General features: G+C 36.3%; 1 protein-coding gene across 6 annotated transcripts in view; it reads left to right on the top strand.

Annotated features, from left to right (window-relative positions):
• The window catches only part of LOC105145459 (Down syndrome cell adhesion molecule 4), a 230,904-nt gene that overhangs the window by 169,892 nt on the left and 39,268 nt on the right, over positions 1-21,744 (top strand). For all 6 annotated transcript variants that reach the window (XM_087405823.1, XM_087405822.1, XM_087405826.1 and 3 more), the window contains 2 exons: positions 8,134-8,459; positions 17,529-17,778. In XM_087405823.1, coding sequence (XP_087261949.1) covers positions 8,134-8,459; positions 17,529-17,778 — 576 coding nt within the window. The remainder of the gene's footprint in view (positions 1-8,133; positions 8,460-17,528; positions 17,779-21,744) is intronic.

Consider the following 21,744-nt stretch of genomic DNA (forward strand, 5'->3'; position numbering starts at 1 on the left):
TCCTAACTTCCGGCTAATTAAACTTTCGTTGCCCGATATTAAATTCTGCCGATGTTGCTCTTGAGACGCGATGAATCGAGAGCGCCGTCTCCCTTTGCATCGCGCTCGTCTCCCTTCCTCCTTCTCTTGCTTCTCCTACTTTCCCCTTCGCTCCTCGTTTCTCTCTAAGGAAACCTATTTGAAAATTTACCCTCGCTTTGCCCTCCTGCGCCCTCCATTTTCCCCGAGTCACCCTCGAACTCGCGGAAATTCGCGGAACAACTTGGGGGATGGGATTTTATTGGACCTCCGTGGCTTCTCGCCGGTCAATGGCTGTGGAATCTACGAGGAAGGGTAAAGCGACGATGGTGAGAGGAAAGAAGGACGTACCAGGCGGAGGTCGTCTTATTGGCAGGGATGGCGGAAGAAACATGGCGAAAACGCTAAGTGCAATCCACAGAGCCGCCAATGCAACCCTGCTACGTGCAGCTACGTCGGCAAGAAACAATGCAGCCGTCACAGCACCGCACCCTTGTCGAGATACCGCTAACCATCCATTCGCTGATATCTTTCAAAGATCTCTACGTTGGCATACTACTGAAGCAGTAGTTTCCAGCGATACTGTTATAGGGAATCTCGCACGATGTACTGCCATCACAGCACAATAAAGTTCTCTCATTAAATCATCTGCGAGGAAATATCGAATTTCATTGTATGAAAATGAAATTTTCACTTTTCATATATTATGACGTCTTCATATCTACAATAGATGAGTCAATAAGTAATCTTAATTTTGCTTTCAAAAATAATAATCAAGATGCTGTATATTAAGTCTTCATAAGCACGCATGTTTTTACTTACTCCATAGACTCTGGGTTTTTTTTCTCCTCTCCAAATTTTTTCATTATTTTAACTTTCAAAAAAATCTAGAAAAATTCAGAATTACTTTTCAACATCTTTGTTTATACGTTGCCAAATAGTTATTTAACTTAAATATTAAAACTTTTATTACAAAAATTGAAATTTGTGCTGAGAAATTTAAAAGAAATTTTACTTAGGTTAAAAGAGATCCAGTGTACCTACGAAGAGTTCAGATTACTTATTGACTCATCTATTTACAAAAAATTTGATTAAATGTCCAATTATGAATGTATTACATACATTAAGAAGCGTGCGAAGGAGTTTCCCATCGCGTAGAACGATTTGTTCGGAATTAAGGAGAAATATCAACGTTACATCTGGTATTCGCTGCCGTGTGCTTGTCGCTCATTTAAGCGCATTGGCGAGATTGCGAAGGATTTGGCGGTGAAATAGAGAGAAAGAGGGGGAAGGGGGGAGAGAGAGAGAGAGAGAGAGAGAGAGCACTCTTGTGCGCTTACGTGTTCTGTCTTTTCTTCTCGTATTTACCTTCGCGTATTACATACGCGCGTGCGACGATGTCGTCGTAAAGCCAGCATAATTCAATGCAAACAGCGAGAGGCAGAAACGCTCGAAAATACAACGCCGCGCGCGACGCTGAAGAGCGAAAGTATACGCGCGAGCAAACTCCATAAACGGCGACAATTATTTTCGCAAACAACACAAGGCGCAGACTTGTGCACGAATAGAAATAAAGGATGTAATTCTGGAAATGCTTGTTAAATTCGTTGCATACTCTGGTTATACATAACGGAGAATTGGCGTTTCTTACATCTGTATTTAACCATGATTTATTTAGCTTGTTTTAACTTGTTTCATGTTCTTTTATTTTCGATTATAAACGCTGAGATATTCATTGTTGGAAAACTAGGCTTGCATGTTCATATGTCTCAAACGATCCATTCAAATTTTTGTATTATATATTTAATATAAAATGGATAAAATGAATATGTTAAAAAACAATATATGCTGACATAGTTTGTAAACAAATTGTGGAAGCATATTTCGTTTAGTATAATTAACATTTATATATGAAATTACATTAACACGTATTTCACTTATTTATTAGAATCTTAGAATTTACTTAGAATTTAATTAGTTTAAACACATTATTTTCATGTTACACTTATTAATGATATCATTTTGACACTAGAAAACGTTGAATATTAATCAAAAAATTTAACGCAAAATTTTTAAATAACATAACATTATGTTAAATTAACACTCGAATATATTAAAAAATTCAACACAAACGCTTAACAAAAACGTGAGTGGACCATTTCCAACACAAATACACAATGTTTTTTTATCGCGTGACTTATTATTTGACACACTAGTGACTTGTTTACAACTCGCTTCTAACTTTTGATTTAACAGCTTATTATAGAAAGCTCATAACGATCGACGAAATGAACTCTCCCAGAATTATCACAGATAAAGTATTCAGCGAAATAAGTTTCGAGCGCACGTTAAATTATATCGTTAAATTATTTTTTTTTTTTTTAGAATAATACTCCGTCGTATCGTGTGCCGTACAATGGCGCCGTGGGGCCGAAGTCATAATTAAGTTTCTCTTTTTGTGTCAGGACAAGTTACTCTTTCCTGCTCTTTTGTGTAATATACGTCTAGAAATGAATTATCGGACCAGGAGACCGGGCGCAATTTAATGCAAAGACAGCGCTATCACGTTGTCCCGCGGCCACAATTGTGGCGTAAAGATAATAATTTAATCGAATAAGTAACGAATGATATTGTAATATTTCGCTCGCGAGCTGGCGATTAAAATTAATCGGTTGCTTTTACATGAAAAATTCATCAGGTTTTCGCTCGAAAGGAATCCGAAACACTCTCGTCGATAAATTATTACTCTGACGTCGATTTTGGTAAAATAATTTACGTGTGACGTAATGCGCGTAATGTACGCTTTGTCGGTGTTCGACCGTGCAAATTTTGTGCGGAGTGACATTTTTCGCGGCTATAAATTGTTAATGGAATCGTGATTTTCCTACAAATATGTATTAAAATATGCAAGTACAGTGCAGCGACAAAAAAAAAAAATTATCAATCCAACAATTTGGAAGATTCGACACTCCGCAAATATTATTCTTAAATAATCTTCTCAAATTCGAAATTTCAATTATCTGATATATTTTATAAAATTCACAAAAAGTACTTTGAACAGTTTAGTATAGTAATATTAGTAATTCACAAAATAGAGATCACAGCGGAAACCTTAATTGGAAGTTTAATGAACGGTTAAAAGTTCAGGTTTTGTTCACAAAGAGAAGATAATAGTGCAAGGTGCGGTCTTTCCGTAGATAACCAAATTTTGCAGAATACTTTAGTTCAGTAGTGGAAAATGACTTCAGTCGCAGTCTTAGTAATTTCGAGTGGCTCTTATTTCAGAATATAAATCGCCATTATTATCTCGAGCAATATCGCGACAGCAATGTGCATACGTGCATCTCCGGGCGCAAATTGCACGCGACGGATATCGCATCGTGACCTGAATTTCGAAGCAATCACTGGATGATATTAAATTATATATGCGTACCATGGACTGCGGAGGGACCGGGACTTTGCCGGTGTAATATGGTTACCGATAATGCATGCGTGATTAATTCCATGAGTGTTCCTTATCTGCATAAACGTTTAAACTTACCTTAACCCAAGATCACTTTAAAGATCTAAAACATCGCCTGATGTTTCTTTGTGCCTTCGAAATTTGCAAGCTTGAGGCCATTTTGTATTAACTTAACTGAATTTTCTATCTTTTGTTTTGTTTCCATCGCCATGTTAGAGTTACAGAAAATTCTCCGTGTTCCCCGCCCGAGATTAATTGTTAAAATCGCTTCGAATCAGTTTACAATTTAATCACTTTCGTACGATTTCTACCGTTAACTTGAGAAAGGGAAACTATAATAGCACAGGGAAACCACTGCCCGCTTAACCATGAGATGAAATTGACGAAAGAAAACGCGTAAAATGATCGCAGCAGAAAAGACGCCACGGTGCGGCAAGTACGTTCCATAATACGCGATAAGAGACCTCGCATGGTTAATTAGCGCCAACTTTATTACGGCGGGGCCGTTTGTTCGGAGCAAATACACGAGCGCGAATTGGAGGGAGGAGGACTGCCAACACCATTTGAATTTCGCTTTGACGACGATACACACGCGCTGGGTGTATATTTAATAGAGTCTTAATTGGAGTCACCGGCTCGAGAGCTTTAATTGGACATCGCGTGCGACGAGAGAGAGAGAGAGAGAGAGAGAGAAAGCATAGGACATACTAACCGTTCTGTGGTTTTTGCATGCTCTCTCTCTCTCTCTCTCTCATTTTCTCTTCCCCTTTCTCTCTTTATACCTCTCTTTCAACTCGCTCTTTTATCTACTGATCGAAAAGCAGATTACACCTCAAAACGTGGTTCTGCTTTACATAATTAAATAATTCAATAATTTTCAAATGTTTGTTTTAATGTGATGCCATACCCCTCTAATCCGTGAAATAATGCTAGAGTGATATCCAGATCTATCTGATTTACTTCCTAATTTTTGCATTGTATGTTTTATTGTTTTAAAATATATTATTAGGATCTTTAAAATTAAAAAAATATTGCATAAAATCCCTCATTATCTTCGGATAATTAAAAAAAGAATAATATATATTTTACTCCAGTTAATTATATATTCAAGAGAACATTATCAGGCATTATCGTTTTGGTTTGAAAAATTTCCGATTTTAATTATTAATTAAATTTCCATATAAACAGCTTCTCTATTCGCGAGTTTTCATTTTAATTGAACTGAAGTATGTACCATGTATTAAAAAAAATTAATATACAATTATATTTTATAATATGAATTATTCTTAATCTTGTTTCTATTTGAATGTCAAATTAAAATCATTCACAGATAAATGCCAAGTGACTTTGCATTGTATCGTCAAAATTATACGTGACTGGACGCTATTTCTCTTCAACATTTACATGTCGTGGACGTATGATAGACCGTGTCATTAATCGACATCTGTTGATGAACTCCGATAATGGAGAGTCTGGGATAAAATTCGCTTTTAAAATTGCCGAATCATGTCGCAGTGGCATTCTTCTTTTTGTCCTGCGTTAACGAGAATGCTGACGTTGAAGTGTAAGGCACGCATTACATACCATACAGTAAAAAGTTTTCGACACGTTGACGTATGCATCAGTCGATATGGCGTTTTGCTGTCACGCCGAAAATTTGCGCATTAATTATTTCTAGCGCTCGAGGAATTCATCCTCAAAGAAAAAAGTATGGATGAAATGTGGAATCTGTTAATTACAAAAATTATTATTTTTTACTTGTCTCACTTTTTAAAAATAATTGCATATTATAATTGTGTACTATACAAGTACAAGATTTACCGCGCGCTGTAAAGATATATATATTAAAGTAAAGAAAATACTCTCCGCATTTTCGCTCTCGGCATTTTCGAGGATTTGTCAGTGAACTTTCATCGCCGGACGCGTGTAGCAAAATGCAGTTGTGACACTTGCAACAGCGCGCCTCGAGGCTATATTTTTTTGTTTGCACAAGCGACAACGACGACAACGACGACAACGACGACGACGATGCCAGCGACGACGTTGACGTCGAGGGGCGTAAGTCGGGATGTAAATGGCGTAAAAACTTTTCGACGTGCATATGCACGAGACGACGGTATGCACCGAACGAGGATATGAACAAGGGTGTGGTGGCGGTGGCGTTGTGCAGGAATATGGCAACTGAAATTGCACAGTGCTATAGAGAGAATAGGAGGCAGGAAAGAGACAAAGAGAGGTATAGAGAGAGAGAGAGAGAGAGAGAGAGAGAGAGAGAGAGAGAGAGAGAGAGAGAGAGAAAGAGGATTGAGAGAGGAAGCGCAACGTGAGAGAGAAGGGGACATTGGATTGGAGAGGGTGTGTGCACTAAAGAGGATGAGAGAGAGAGAGAAGGGGGGAGGGGAGTGCAAGATCGAGCGAGACACGGTTGCGAGAGCGAGAGCGAGATAGAGGTACTGCGACGATCAATACGCCATCAGCTTAAATTACAATAATAACGTCGGCCAGACAAAGGGCTATTATAAAATAGTGCGGCTATAAAAGGCCACGGCGTCGCGCTGTCCAAAAACTGGCCCAGGGACAAACACTCTTATCTCAGAAAGGGAAAAGAAGGAGGGAGGGAAATACTTAATCGTTGTTGAAAGGAGGAGAAATAAAATGCTCGTTATTCGACGAGCTGTACCACTTACCAACCCTCTTCGTGTTCTCACGAGGATGTCGAGAAATTGGACGCTCGTTTCGTCGTCGTCGTCACTGCCACTCTTAGTCTGGGATGACGGTAAATTTAACCCCCCCCCCCGCCCCCCCTCGCGGCCGGACAGAATTGCCTGCGATGTTTTCATCTATGTAACGGAGCTCGGTTTATTGATTCTATTAGCCACGATAAAATTCCGCGCCCCGAAATTTACACGCGGATTTCACTGAATACGACGCGCGCATGCTGTTACTACGTGAAATGGGAGAGGATTTACATTCATTCCCGAAATGTCTCCCTTTCTCTGCATTTTCGAGAGAGAGTGCGCTGGATTTCGGAATATCGCCTTTGTCTATTAAACTGCTCTCACAATCGTCGTGAATGACATTGCCGAAGAGAGGAGAAGTGAACGATAAATTTGACGTGATGGTATTTTAATTTTTTAACTTTTTTGTCGATGCTAAAATTACAAACGATTTTAACTGAAATAAACTTTTCAAAAATTTTCCGATATAAATAAATGCTTAAAACAAAAATCTGATTGAGAGACCATTAAAAATATATAATATCTAAAGCATAAAAATAGTATTAAAATGGTAAAATTAATTGCAGCAAAAAGAATATCGAATTTGAAACTTTCAGTGTAGTTTCTCCCCGGGAAAAGTGCGGGACAATGTTCCGCGATTTTTACGTTATGTACATTAAAAAGTTAACGCGGGATCTCTGTCTGCTCAACCAACTCCGCGGGGATTTCTTTCTTAACGACTTCCCAGGGAGGTACGTATATCGTAAAATAATCCATGGAGAATCATCTGAATCGAAATCAGCGAGAGAAGTGCGTTTTTAAAACCTTAAATTTTTAATTCCATTCTCTCTTAAGATACGGAATATGATAAATACAACACGCAAGCATGTTTGTTGACTAATAATTTATTAATGCCTATGCAACAATGCAAGAGCCTATAATAATTTGCATATGTTGAATTTCGTTAGGTAAATACACGCGTCAGTTAACATACATTAATAATGTACACGGCCGATAATCGGATATTTCTGAAATTTTGCTGTATTATTAATGTGACCGCATACATACGTCTGAATTGGTTTATCACGCGTGCGTATGTCATCCATTTAAATATATTTGAATATCACAAAAAAGCGTGCTCTCCACTTTACATTACGAAAGCTTCGCAATCACGAGCAGGTGCACGATTGATATTACCGTAATTCGACGTATTATACCGTGAAAATCGTCGATTCGAATTAATTTACAAATTCGTAAATTAAGATAAGGTTTTCATGATATCACACAATCTCACACTGTTGAAATATTCTCACTATTATAATAGACAACACAATGGAAAGTCCTAATTACACAGAAAATTAGTTTCGAGCACTGCTGAAGCTCGTCGGTTTTGCTTATCATCGTAGTAATTTAGCACGTTATTATAGAGTAATAAGAGAATTAAGTTCGGAAGCATACATAAGCTGAAGGCTGTTTGGAGGAAAAAATATATGTATTTAGTGTACCTATCATAATATAATTCGAGGCAAGCTCGAATTTATAGGCTATGGCATACAAGAAACTTAAACAATAAGACATAAGCAGTAAGCAAATCAACATTTTGGATTTGCTACTGCGTATTATGTTATATTCTCTACTGTGATTGGTCGATTTATTTATTACTTACGTCTATAGTCTCAAATACCACGAAAATCACAGGCAGAATAAGGAAAATAAGGAATAAGAGATTTCACCTATATTATAAACCATGTATAATAGAATATATGATTTCTGAGAGGTTGAAATCTATTAGGTTTTCTATTTTTCTATTATCTGTGCGTTTCATTATATTTAAGGCTGTATTTAAGGCTGCCTAACATCTTTCTGTGTATTATAAGCTTATTGCATTATAAAAATGAAACTCTTCTAACTCTGAATTTCTTTCTTCTGTTCCAGAACATCGTAACTCGTCGCCGCCGCGATTCAACGAGCGGGTGAATCCCGGGCCGATCCGCACCGGCGAGACGATCGTATTGTCGTGCATCTCACAGGGTAATCCGCCACCGACGTACCTCTGGTTCCGCGAATCCGTGTCGGGCACGACGATGGTCTTCAACTCGGAGAGGATACACGCGCGTGCCGGCGTTTTGGTGCTGCAGCCGGCCCGGGTCGAGGATGCCGGTAGATATGTCTGCCATGCAAACAATACCGCTGGTTCCGAGCGAGTTGAGCTGGAAGTCACCATCATAAGCAGCCTCTCTATCCATCTGGCGCCTCAACAGGTTCATTATTCGATCTTTTCTATCTCTTTTTCTTTCAATTGAAACGACGACGACGCCTTCATGCGAACGACCCAATTCACATACCCATTCGCGTGTGTCTTATCGTCTTTTTCCATTTTATTTTCTCCTCCGGGCATTTCTACCGATGACAGAAATAGCGATGATCGCTCGGCACAGCTTTTATCTAAATATAAAGACTTGATGTAACGTAATTGGCAATTAATTAATAAGTTCAATAAAAATAATTTAAAGTATTTTAAAATCAAAGGTTACGAGTCACGATAAGATGGTGAGTGTTAGAAATCACCCTAATATTTAATTATTAAGTTATAATAAGTACGTTAAAACATAAACTAAGCACATCATAATCACCAAACATTTTAACTCTTATCGGGTCTTCAATGTACAATATTAAAAACAAACAAAATTGATTGTCGACATAACGTTAAAGTTATTTTGAATATTCCTCTTCAAATTTTTTGAGTACATACCTATCTCTGAAGTTTTTTTCTCTTCTCCCTTCTTCAAATGTTACGGTAGTGCAATCTAAAATCACCCATTGCAATTTTATGATTAAAAAGCATTTTCTAGATTGACATAATTATTGACTAAAATATCGTACAATCTAAAAAATCATCACAAATATAAATTAGTTGTACCTTTTTAAATATCCAAATTGCAATAGGTTCACAATCCACGAAGATATCGATATAGAATAATTATATTAAGATCGTTATTTTCAAAAGATTCAACAAACAATTTAAATTCTTAATGTTCCGACTAAAACTCTTAATAGAAAAAACATATGATTTCATAATATATTACTTCGAACTATATATGGAAAACTTAAACCCACAAATGAATTATACAAATTTCTTATTTTTCTTAGTTTTTTATTTATTGAATTTTTTTTACATATTTCTTCTAGTCTTTTATATAAATATTATATATAAATATTTTACAAAATACTAAATAATTTGATTTATTTTATTAATATTTACATTTATATTTTATATTTAATTATTTAGCATTTAGTACTAAAAATAATTTAATTTTTTTTCTTCCTTTCTATTCAATTATATAAAAGTATTTCAAAAAATGATGTGTATTTCTTTGAAATGTGACAATTGTCTACATTATTTTTATTTGAAATGTTTTTCTTTGAAACAATAATAACATAAATAGAAAAATTTATATCTTAAGCTTTAGCTTTATTGTATTACAAAATATTTAAAATATCGCGTAAAATTGAAAAATTGCAAAACATCGAGCAAGCTTAAAACGAATTTTACGCAGAATGTAAATTGACAGAAAGAGATAGTAAAGCGAGGAAAAAGTTTTGGCACGACTTTTAATGCCTCGGGAAACACAAAGATTGGCTGATTTAACAGCGAAAATATTGCTTGGTTTGCTTTCATATGAGCAGCAGAGTTTCTAATGTGCGAGATTTCACTCTGTTTCACTTTATACATAATTACGCAACAAAATACGAAGTGTAGTTTATATTAACAGACATGCAAATTAATTCTAATCTCTTTCGAGGCGTGAAATGGTACGCAAACATTCGCAACAGAGCGACGTTTGAGCTTTGCTTTTCCAAATAATGTTCGAATCCAAGTTTCGATTGTTATAACGTGCACCTTTGTTCAGCGTAATCGCTATAGAATATAGCCAGCTATTTCGATTTGAGCAAAGTTAAACCCAAGTTCATCCCGTTACTCCGAACGAGGTAGTGAACTTTGGACAATCTCCGGATAATTGGGTCGAACATCAACGCTACATTACAGTCTCTCCATCCATCTTGAGCCAGTGTCGGTTTACATGCATTTCCTCTCTTCTAAGTTTCACAAACAAATGTAATCTTTCTTCTTCTTTCTCTTCTTCTTTGTACTACATTACGCGGTTGCGTTTTGACTGCGCGCGCATTAAACAAAGATCGTTTCATATCATCGTAACACCCACGTCAAGCATTTATGAGATCTGGTTTTGCAATAACTATTTATCACATCTTGACTGTTGCAATAATCTGAAATGGACTTCTATTCTGGAATGAATCATGCTAGACTGCGAAGCGGATAAGAGCGAAGAGAATTATCGTCATACATTTTCGAAGCTCATGAATAAAATCCATTTCCATCCAGCTGAAGCCTTAAACCCAGCGAAGTAATTTCATCGATCTCTTCAGAATCGATGCAAAATCCGCTCGCTATCTCATCCATTTAAGATCCTCATCGGGAGGTAAATAAATGACAATCATTATTCCGACTGTCATCGCGCGTGACAGTTTACACTTGGCTTCCCATTGAGCGGATTAAGAATCTCGAGGCGACGTTTCTCGACGATATCGACGATAATCTTTTCCGTTCACGTAGTGCTTGCCTCCTCCCCTCCCCCCCTTCCTCCGTTTTCCGGACTTTTCCGAACTAGCAGCTTTTCTTGAATCGCTTCGTCGCAAATGACTCGGGCGTTTCTATTGTCCGCTCTTTTCCCTCCTCGGCCTTCGATCCAGGCGACAATTGTCGCCAGTTTCCCCGAGAGGCGCGAGGGAGGACACAGTCAGAATCTGCATTTTACTTATCGCCATTCGGCGAGATTTCGCGAAATTTACTTTTACTCGAGATTTCTACGCTCCTCCGCAACGTCGACGATGGCATTTACGGACTAAATCGGTATTTATTTAGAAAATGCTGCAAGTCCATTGAATCGCATTATATAAGCATTTACCTTGCCACTTACTATCATATATTCCCTAAGAAAAACTTCAAAATCTGATCGAGCAACCATTTAAGAAGGAGCGTATATTTTCCGTAAAAATCGTCCAAAAATCGTTTTTAGAATTATCGGTATTTAACGATAATTGAATTTTTGTAAAATAATTTTAATAAAAAAGAATATCTTCTTAAAGTAATGTTCTTAAAGAATGTCTTTTTAAAATAGATCAAATAACTTAAGGAATAATTATTGCTCATAAATATTATATTGAAAAGATAATTTGAATTTCTCATTTCTTATTACTTTGATTCTTATTATAAATGAATAAATTGCATAAAATGTTTGCAAAATCTTTTCTGAACAATTTTTAATACAATACTCTGTCAACGATTATTCTACATTTTTATAGATTATTTTTTATATCATAAACTTGTACGTATAATGATAAGAGTATATATACGTTTAACATAATCACCTACGAAATATGAAACGAATAAGACTGGTTTTTGTCGCATTTTGGTATGTCGATTTTTCGTTGAATTATAATGTTTATAAAATCCGGCACGCGCGCGTCATTCATGAGAGAACGCTGCGCGTACTTTTTACATGTTTTGTAATTTGACAGGTGCATTAATACATTATCAAAAAAAAACAGATGTAAAAACGTGTGATACATGCGCTTTGAAACATGATATGCTGCCATCGAGGGACACCGCGCCGACCGAGAGTGATTCTGCTTCTACATCATTACGGATCAATATAATTGCTAATATCTTTGCACAGAAAAATTGCAGTGAGATAATATTGATGTCATTCGAAAGCTAAGCTTCCAACGCTCCAAACGAGTGTAACACCACTTATCTTGGATGATTAGATTAGCGTCCACTAATTACGGAAATAAAATTGATTTCGCCACGAGACTTCCTCAAACATTTAAATCAAGCATGAGCAGATAATAATTGGCAATATCTTCATATACGGAGAAATCACAATAGGATAATCTTGATCTAATTCGAAAACCAAAATTCTGACGCTTCCAATGAATATAAGATTGCTTATTTTAGCTGACATAGTTTGCGAGTTTATTATCGATGATAAGGAAATTACAATCGATTTTGCTACAATCTTCATCGTTTAAATAAGAATGTATCTTTTATTACTATTATTTATATTACTATTATTTTATATCAAATTTTTGCGAGAAGATTTAAATTGTGCGATTTCAAGTATTTACATTTATATATAAAATTCTATTTATAATTTAAAATTTAACAACTTTTTTTTACTTGCGTTATTGCAAGAGTATTCGAGTTGTTTGCAAATTCATAGACTACGCAGGATCACGGTTCGTTGTTTCATGATTTTGTTAAACCTTTAAGAGGCTTCTATAAATCTTCCTTTTTCTCTGTATCTCTATTTTGTTTCTTCTCTCTTCTCTAGCTGAGATATAGATGAAGACAAATTTCCTCCAAAATAACTTCAACTAAATTCAAGCCGACTCCGGTAGCTCGAGTGACTAATTTTCAGCGACGTAGATAATCGAGAATCGCGCACTAGTACCGTAAATAACAGCGAAGGCAAGAAGTCTAGAAGCGCAATTGCTCGGCCGTGATACTGCATATAAAACATGACGCTTCATCCATGAACACGATGAATTTCGAAGTTGTCCTGACCACTTATTCCTCGGACCAAATTATCGTTCTCTCGGAGATCGTCAGACTTTGTTCCGCAATTGCCTACTCTCTTCCCCGAAAGTTTCTTACAAATGTCAACTTTCGTAAACGATTCAGTCGCTATTTGAACAAAATTTAACTCACGGTTTGCTAAAATTTTTTGCTTTTTTGTATATTCTAGTTTAATTTTTAACTGTTATTACTCTTTTACTTTTATTAATCCGTTTTTTTTTTATATATTTTTTTTTATTGTGGCCCATATTACATTTTTATATATTTATATTGATATATTTGCAAAAACAAATCCCATCATGTCTGATATGTTTTGTGAAAAATATAATCGAGACCGATAGCTTCGTATATATTCTCATTTTATCTTGATCAATGGCGCGTTCTACATCATAAAAAACTACTATTCTCTGATGAAATAGTTTATATACTCGGACGATCATGTAATAGTATACCCTCTACGATCTCTATGAAGCTCGCGCTTCATGGACAGGTTATCGACGACCGAAGTGGTTGCGACCGATAACACACAGACCGAGATATCGAAGCGTTCGCGCGAAAACCAACATGTAATAAATGTTCCACACGCGCACAAACTATTTCACTGTCAATTACCAGCTGATGGATCACAACCCTGTCTCGATTCACTGAGACGAATCGATGTATTACATACCTACCTATCCCATCCTGAAAAGTTGACTACATTCCGGGTGGATCGACGCCTGGAAATGCGAGGAAAGAGAGAAAGGGATAGGAGAGGGTGGAAAATGTCAGTAAAGTGTCGCTGTCCAATGGAAAACGCGAGAAAGTGGTATTCTTCCATCTGGAACGGACAGCTTGGACATACATACGTATCTACATACACATATATGTATACATATATATATAATGTGTGTGTGTATATATATAAAAGAAGGACGAATATACGCGCGTAAATGGTCCACGGTGACGAGGGTTGCTGCGGGTATCATCGTAGAAGAACGACAGAAACATCAGAGAGAATTGGGTAAGGGGTTGGAATCATTGAAATACCGTATATATTCATTCGCTGAAAGCATTCCGTATAACTTTCGCGATCATCAACGGAAGAATGCTTATAACAGGCAATTTGACTCGCATACAAGATGTCCCATTTACATAGATATTTATTGATTAAGGTTGGAGTCGATCTTTCTTTAGCGCAAATTTGACCATTTGATATATCATGTTGAAACGATCAATCATCTCTCTATGTATTAAAAAAGCTTGAAATTTTATGAAAATTAAAATTTCTCTTTAAAATTAAATAAAACTCCATTTTAATTTGAATTTCAGAAATATAATTCTTAAGGAACACATTATTGTATTTTAATCATTTATAATTTTAAAATAAATTGATAGATTTAATTTTAATCGAAAGAAATAAATTAGTGAAAGAATTCACAAATGAAAGCCGGATGCAACGAATCTAGGACATTCCGTATATATATCAGTTGTCTTCCTTCTCCACAATTTCGTTCCATTAACGCATCAAACCCTTTTAATGCTTTATTGACGGAAGTCGCAGCTTTTTGTCGCGCGTAACACAGTTTCCGATGCTACGACAGAGTTAATAATCACAGGCTTTTCAGTAGATCTCTGAACGCTGCCAAATTATTTCTGTCATTTGTCACTTTAAGAGGACAATTAATTGAACATACGAAACTTGTGTGTTCCATTGGATCGGATTGAAAATTTTAAGGATGTCTGTGTCACAATTTAAAGCATTACCAAAAATATAAAAATTACAAAAGTTGTTCTGTTATTACGTTTGAATATCTGCAGTGTAAAATTTAAGTACAATTCTCTGATTGATTTAAAAGTTATTTATAATTTTTTTATTTGCTTTGATTTTTAAGTAAAATTGCATTTTGTAATATAGTTTATTTATAAATTTGATGAGTAACATTACGAATTAAATAAAATTGTATATATATATATATACACATAAAACTCTATAAATATTCGTGTAAAAGTTCATTTGAATACATTTGCTCGTTTAAATGTTACTTACTTAAAGCTACAGAATATGATGACTGCGCTTTATAAGCCCGTAAATAATTTCTCATTTTGTTTTTGCAGTTAGTTTTAGGACGTATTTACGATAAAATTTTTGAGAGATATTGAATGATATTGGCTGATACTTTTAGTTGTACAACCAAAACATTTTTAATGCGATTTTCGACGTTTAATTCACGAAACGTTAAACGAAAATATTCCAGAATTTTAATAACGTAACAGAAATTTGTACATTTAAAGCAAGTATAAAAATGCTTTTATGGCTACTCTGCAAAAATATCGGTAGACTTTATTATTCATATTCTTTCAACAAAATAAAACCAGTTTCAAATGTACGTGTGTAAACCATTATTTAAATTTTTTATGTTATAATTTGATAGACTACATTACTTTCTTCATCTCTTTATTATTTTTAGAAGCTTGGAATGAAACAAATTTAATATACTCTCATCCTTATTTAACAGCAATCCCCTTATTTGTCTCGTTTTCTCCTCTAAAAAAAAAGAACACGTAATAACCACGCGACGCGCGTTTCAAAGAAAATTTTATGTACGCGTCGCGCGTGTATACGTTTATTGTTACCCTGAAACAAGGGATCTCCGCGTGTTGTAAATATATATTTACACGCAGACCGTAAAGGGAAAGACAAACCACAAAGAAAGTTAACGCGAAGAGAGAGGGGAAGTAAGAAGGGGATGTTAGCTCGCCGTTTTATGAATCTCCCTTCGAGCATCTTTAAAGTAACTATCCGCTATCGCGACCACAGTTTTATCCCTTTTTTCCTGAGTTCCCTTCGCTCGCTTTTCCGAGGGCGATAACCGTGTCAAAGGATATTTAAAAGTCGTAACGACAATTCGAAAGAAAGTTTTCCCTTAGAGTCGCCTAACAAAAGGTACCTCGGTACATCGGCTCAAGCGCGATCTTTTTAACAATATTTAATAGTCGCGATAATCAATTCGATGATAAGAATCTGTATTTTAAAAGACTCTGCACTCTTACTAGGTGGAGGATTATAAACCAGCCGATTCTCTCGGTCCACTTATCGTGGACAATATGAAGCAATTTTGCTTTGCGTCGAGATCGAAAGCGCGTTCAGCGGTTAGGAAGTGCTTCTCATTCGCGAATTCTTGATCGGAGTGGTTGCGGAATTTCGCAAGCGTGATGCAGCGAACATCGCGATGCGGCAGCATCCCATTGCATCTCAACCGTGCGCACGTATGCACGCTCTCGAACATGCACGCCGCATAATCGAAATGCGCTGTTCGTGGCCCTCTCCTCGGTTTATCCCTTCCCCCTTCCTTCTCCCTCTTTTGTCTATACTCTGTTCTCTCTCTCTCTCTCTCTCTCTCACTCTCTTCTGTTCCCTCGGAGCAAACGAGCATCCTTAATAATGCGCAAGACCGATTCTACTTCGGATCAAAGGATCCCATCCACGTTCGATCGCCGCCAAGTTAAGCGGCTCAAGATGGATATGGAAATTCCAATAGGAGGCCGATTTAATGGATCACCCTATATTATTCTGCGAATTCCTGGCGCGTATCCTTATCCGACGGTACATGGTCTCATCATCTACCCGTTCTGAGAAGACTTCAATTAAACGTAGAACGCTTCCGAGATCGATTCCAAGCGATCGTTATCGAGATTAATATTAGTCGATTAATATCGGTTGCCAACAGGATCAGCTGCAGCTTGAATATAATATTGGAATATTTTTATATAAATATAAAATTATATTTTAAATAATATGCGATACGATAAAATAGAATGAGATATGAGAGGATTATTTTATGTAAACGGCGGATTTTTTAATTATGTTGAAAACTTGACGGAATATTGAAGAGTAAAATACATTCTTCAATTTTGTCAGTTATATTATTTCTAAATTGGAAACATAAAATTTGTTCACTGCTCAAAAGCCGATAAAGTTAGAATTTTCATTAATTTACATCTCAATTACGTTGATATACTTTTAAAGGAGACGAGCGCGACGGTCAAAGGGCGCGTGATTAAATTAGCTTTTCGAATGCGAGATTGGAAATTCCATTGGGCCACTTGGGTTAATTGTACGAACGCGTTCGTCCAATTTCTAATTCAATATACGACGACCGTGTCCTCGCGTTCTCCTCATCGGCACGTACACATTATATTTCGATAAACCGGAATTGCGCGAATCCACGTTGAGATCGTATTCGCGTTAATTTTTTAATTGTATGACAATTGAATAATTCATTATTAAAACTTGTTTCATCCTGCCGCAGAATTTAGAATATGCAAACTGAATCTATGTTTCTTGTACAGGATTTGTGATTTTATTTTTGAAAGTTAAACTTTGCAAATCGCAAATTTGTATAATGAAATGTGATTAAATGTTAATTTAAATTTAATTTACAATGTCGTCAGCACATTTAATATTATACATACATGTGCAATGTATATATATATAATATGTTTTATATATATATATGTATATATATATATATACATATATAATATGTATAACGAATTACTAATCGTAAATATTATATTACATTCCCAGTATAGTATTTCTGTTGTCGCGGAGATTTTAATCAAATATTATATGTATTATATTTCGTCGCATTGTATGTTGTACATATATATGTTTTTATGTGGACTCTAGGTGACGGTGGATCTAGGGAAGGACGCGGAATTTCAGTGCTCCGTCACCGGTCAGCCACATCCGGTGATCTCGTGGGCGAAAGACGGTCTTCCTGTGCGGGAAGGATCGTCGGGGAGGAGCAAAGTCACGGGTAATGACGGCTCGACCTTGCGTATCTCTTCCATCGTGAGAGACGACAAAGGAATGTATCAGTGCTTCGCCAAAAACGATTACGAGATGGTGCAAGCCACAGCCGAATTACGTTTAGGAGGTAAATTCGATTCACCCTTCCGTCCTCATGTCCTCTTTCAATTGTCGTGTAATATTAAAAATTAGTACAGTCCTTCATTAGATTGTGACTTACATTGAAACACGTAGCATCATAAAAAATATGGACTGCGCTTAATATACCGCAATAAATTAAATTAACATTAGTTGCAAGGCAAAGTATGGTAGATACTCTTACATATGATACAATTTTTATTAAGTAAAACTTATAAACTTTAAATATTATTATAATAATGTTATTATAATAATTTGCTAATTATATTATTTGCTAGATATTTTGATTATACTCTCTAAATCTCGGGAAGTGAAATCTCACTCGAAGAGATTGAAAATTTAGCCTGTCTTGAAAATAAGGGATTAAGATTTCACTCCTTTGGAGTGAATCTCATTCTAAAAGAATGAAGAATGAGAAAATCTCACTCTAAAAAGAGTAAAAAAATCTGCCACTCTTGAACAAGAGTGGCCGTATTTCCACTCTTTTTTCAAGACTTCTTCGAATGAGATTTCACTCTACGAGATTTAGAGAGTAGGTGCGATTCAATTGTTTACATTTTTCTTTCAATAATCTTCTAATCTCTGCTTTCTTCGAAATATGGAAGTCGGGAGATTCTCGAGATATTTTTAGCGCGGAGATATTATAGCGGGTGTATATTTAAAATATTACACGTGAGAGAGTCGAGATGGATTAGTGTGAGAATGCAAGCGAACTACCGCGCAACTTTGCCAAAGTTTTATGAAAGTTCCAGGAAATAATAAGGCTAAATTAAGGCTATTAACGGTACACCATTAACCGACGATGGAAGACTCTATTGCCAAAGTTTTGTCTCTCCTTTCTTCCTCTTTTTGCAACTTTTTGCAGCTTCTACTGTCTGCTCTGTAAAATATAGCTCCGTTGAATACATAGATGCTCGGAAGTCTGTCTTATTACGTTGCTAAATGGCGACGTATTTTTAATTATGCACGACGTTCATTCATGGCGCACCGAGCTATTATATTTAATTACGTGTAAATATGATGAGGAGCATGGAAAGAAACAATTAGTCAATTTATGTTAAAGTAGTCGCAGCTAAACAAATTATTAATTAAAGTTTCTTTCACTTTTTTATGTTATTTAATAATTATTACGTGTGTGCAAAAAGAATATTATTTTTTTTTAATTAGGAAAATTTCACAAATTAAATCCCGAAACTCCCGTCCAAGTTGATACCTACGGAAGTAGTTAGAGGCAGAGATTTTCGAGAGACGTATGTCGTCTCTTACTCCGTTTTGTTGTTAGAACAAAGTTCTCAATAGGTGCAATTGCCACAGCGAGTCAATTGTTCCGAAGGCTCAAACGTGAATCGATGTATTATGCCGGTACATTCACGTACAGATCAACGAAGGAAAATAAGGCCGCGAACTAGGAGAACCCAACCATGGCCAGAGATTGACGGGGTGAACGAAGAAACACGGTTGGGCGAACTCCAGGACAAAAAGGGGAATGAAAGGGAAAGAAAAAGCGGAGAAATGCTTAACGAGGACGATGCATAATGGAGAAAGGAGAAATCCACTAGCCAACGTGCCGCGAAATAAATACGTACCATTTGTCTTAGTCAGAGGGTTGGTCGGCCAGAGAAAGAATGGAAAGAGGATGGTCGGCGAAAAGAGGAGTATCGCGTGCGAACGAAGACGCGCGAGCAGAGACGAATGGCGACTGGACGAATATTCCGTCGTCGTCGTCGTCGTCGTTGTCGGCTTTAAAACGGCTAAGACGACGAACGGCGTTTTCGCGCGACATAATCCATTACCTTAAACGACCGCTGTCGCTTTCTCAACCGTCTTAAGATGCCTGCGTACACGAAGCGAGCGAGAACGAATGTGAGCTCTTGGACCTTCACATTAGTTCCTGCCGTCTCTGACTCGTTTGGATTAAAAGGATTATAAATGAAGACATTTGATAAAAAGCCGATCGCGAATATTTGGAGGGAAGTGTAGAATCAAGAACTTGTAGCATATTTAAAAATGTCAAAAATTAATCCCGACAATTTTCGAAGATCTTTTATTCACTTACATTCGAAACTTTTTATGTATCACTACTTAAATGTTAAAAGAGGTGAGAAAGGTTGAAGGAAGACGTCTCAAAACTTCTTCAACGAATTGTAAATTTTTTATTTTAAGTGGATATCTTACTTTTACGTAGTCTAGACAAAGGATTTTGAAGGGATATTATATATTAACGTTTCTTCAATTTCCCTTGGTGACTTTTTTTAACGCCCAATAGGTAGTACATTAACGAACAATCCGTCCAAATCAGACTGTTTTTATACTTGTATTCAATAAATTATAAATAAAGTATTATATATGTATATATAATATTTTATTTATAATTTAATCAATATATATATGTATATACACACACAATACTCGGAATTCCTAAAATATCTCACACTTTTTAAAAATGGAACATATGAAAATTCCACTGATCGTTTTTATCGCAATTAAACGATATCCCGGTGAAAAAGTTGCCGGCAGCATTCGAAAAGTGGGACGCAGCGCAATGAAACGACAGGATCGTGCTTTAAATCGCCAGCAGCAGCAGCAGCAGCAGAACGCAGCCACCCAGAATTTTTCGACTTTTTCCTTTTCCCCGCAAAAAGAGCGAAAATAATTTATTTCAAATGTGATATGAATTCGTGAGTCGCGATATATTTATTCGAAAATGCCGCATCTATTCATATAAGCATTTAGGCCGGAATTAGACTATGGCATTGAAGATTGAGATTGAAATTTGATCAATCAAAACAATAGGAGCTAAAATTCCTTTGTCCTCATTGGTCAAATCTCAATCTTCAATTGCATAATCTGATTCCGGCCTTATTCGAGTTGCGAAACACGCGACTTTCTCGCGAGTTGTTCGTTTCGCGAAAACCATCGTTGTCACGCGATAGATGCCTTTCTGCACAATTTGCGAGTTTAATATGATTTGCCAACGCAGCATGCGTCATCGTCATCACTGTCGTCATCGCGACGTGAAATACGGATAATTGGACAATCCGGTAATCCTCTTATAGGAACAAAAGGAAAGAATCAAAGAGACGAAGTTCTACTTGTATAACGATCGTAAACCGCGCATAGAACTGAGCGGTCTGAGGAGAATAGGAAAAACAAGTTTGGCGAGAGCGAAGGAATCCTTGGTATTTTTACGATTTTCGATCGAACAAAGGAACCACGATGGAACGCGCCGACAAAACTACGTGAGAAACTTGATTCGCGAAATAGGCATTGTTGAGCACGAGCCAAATGATAATCGTAATCGAATCAGCATCGCCGCTAAGAGAGCGGAAGCTCTTTCCGTCTTCTTTTCGCGATTGCAATTTCTAACGATCGATCTTGTATTAAACGTAGAATGCGCGTTTGCGTTTACATAAATTATAGAAATCGTGTTATCATTTCATTTTTTGCTATTTAAAAAAATCTTGAGTATATCCTAAAAATAAAAGGCGAAGATGAAAAATCGTTGGCATTTTTCCAGCTTTGGTAGAATACTTAATTGAAATTTATTATACAAATTTGGACCGCGTTCAGAATAAATCTAATTAAATAAGAGAAATCCTATATTCGGTCAAAGCAGATCTTAGTACTTAAATATTTCTGTGTGAATTTATACATATATTTCATTCTGCAAACTGCGCACCGAAATTCTTTTCGGTCTTGAAACGCAATCATGTGCAGAACTAGTAGTAATATCACTTATTCAATTGACAAACAATTAAATACAGTTTGCGGAATCTGCAGACGTATATAAATTCACACAGAAATATTTAAACACTAAGATCCTCTTTAACTAAATATAGATTTTCTCTTATTTAATTGAGTCGAACCTTCTCCGTCCTTTATCACCTTCTATGCTTTAATCGGTACCAACCGCTGTACCATTCGATTAACGATAAAATCGCGAGAGGAAGCGGGA

The sequence above is a fragment of the Acromyrmex echinatior genome, chromosome 4 (assembly GCF_024713525.1).
Source record: "Acromyrmex echinatior isolate Ae372 chromosome 4, ASM2471352v2, whole genome shotgun sequence".
Taxonomy (NCBI): Eukaryota; Metazoa; Arthropoda; class Insecta; order Hymenoptera; family Formicidae; genus Acromyrmex; species Acromyrmex echinatior.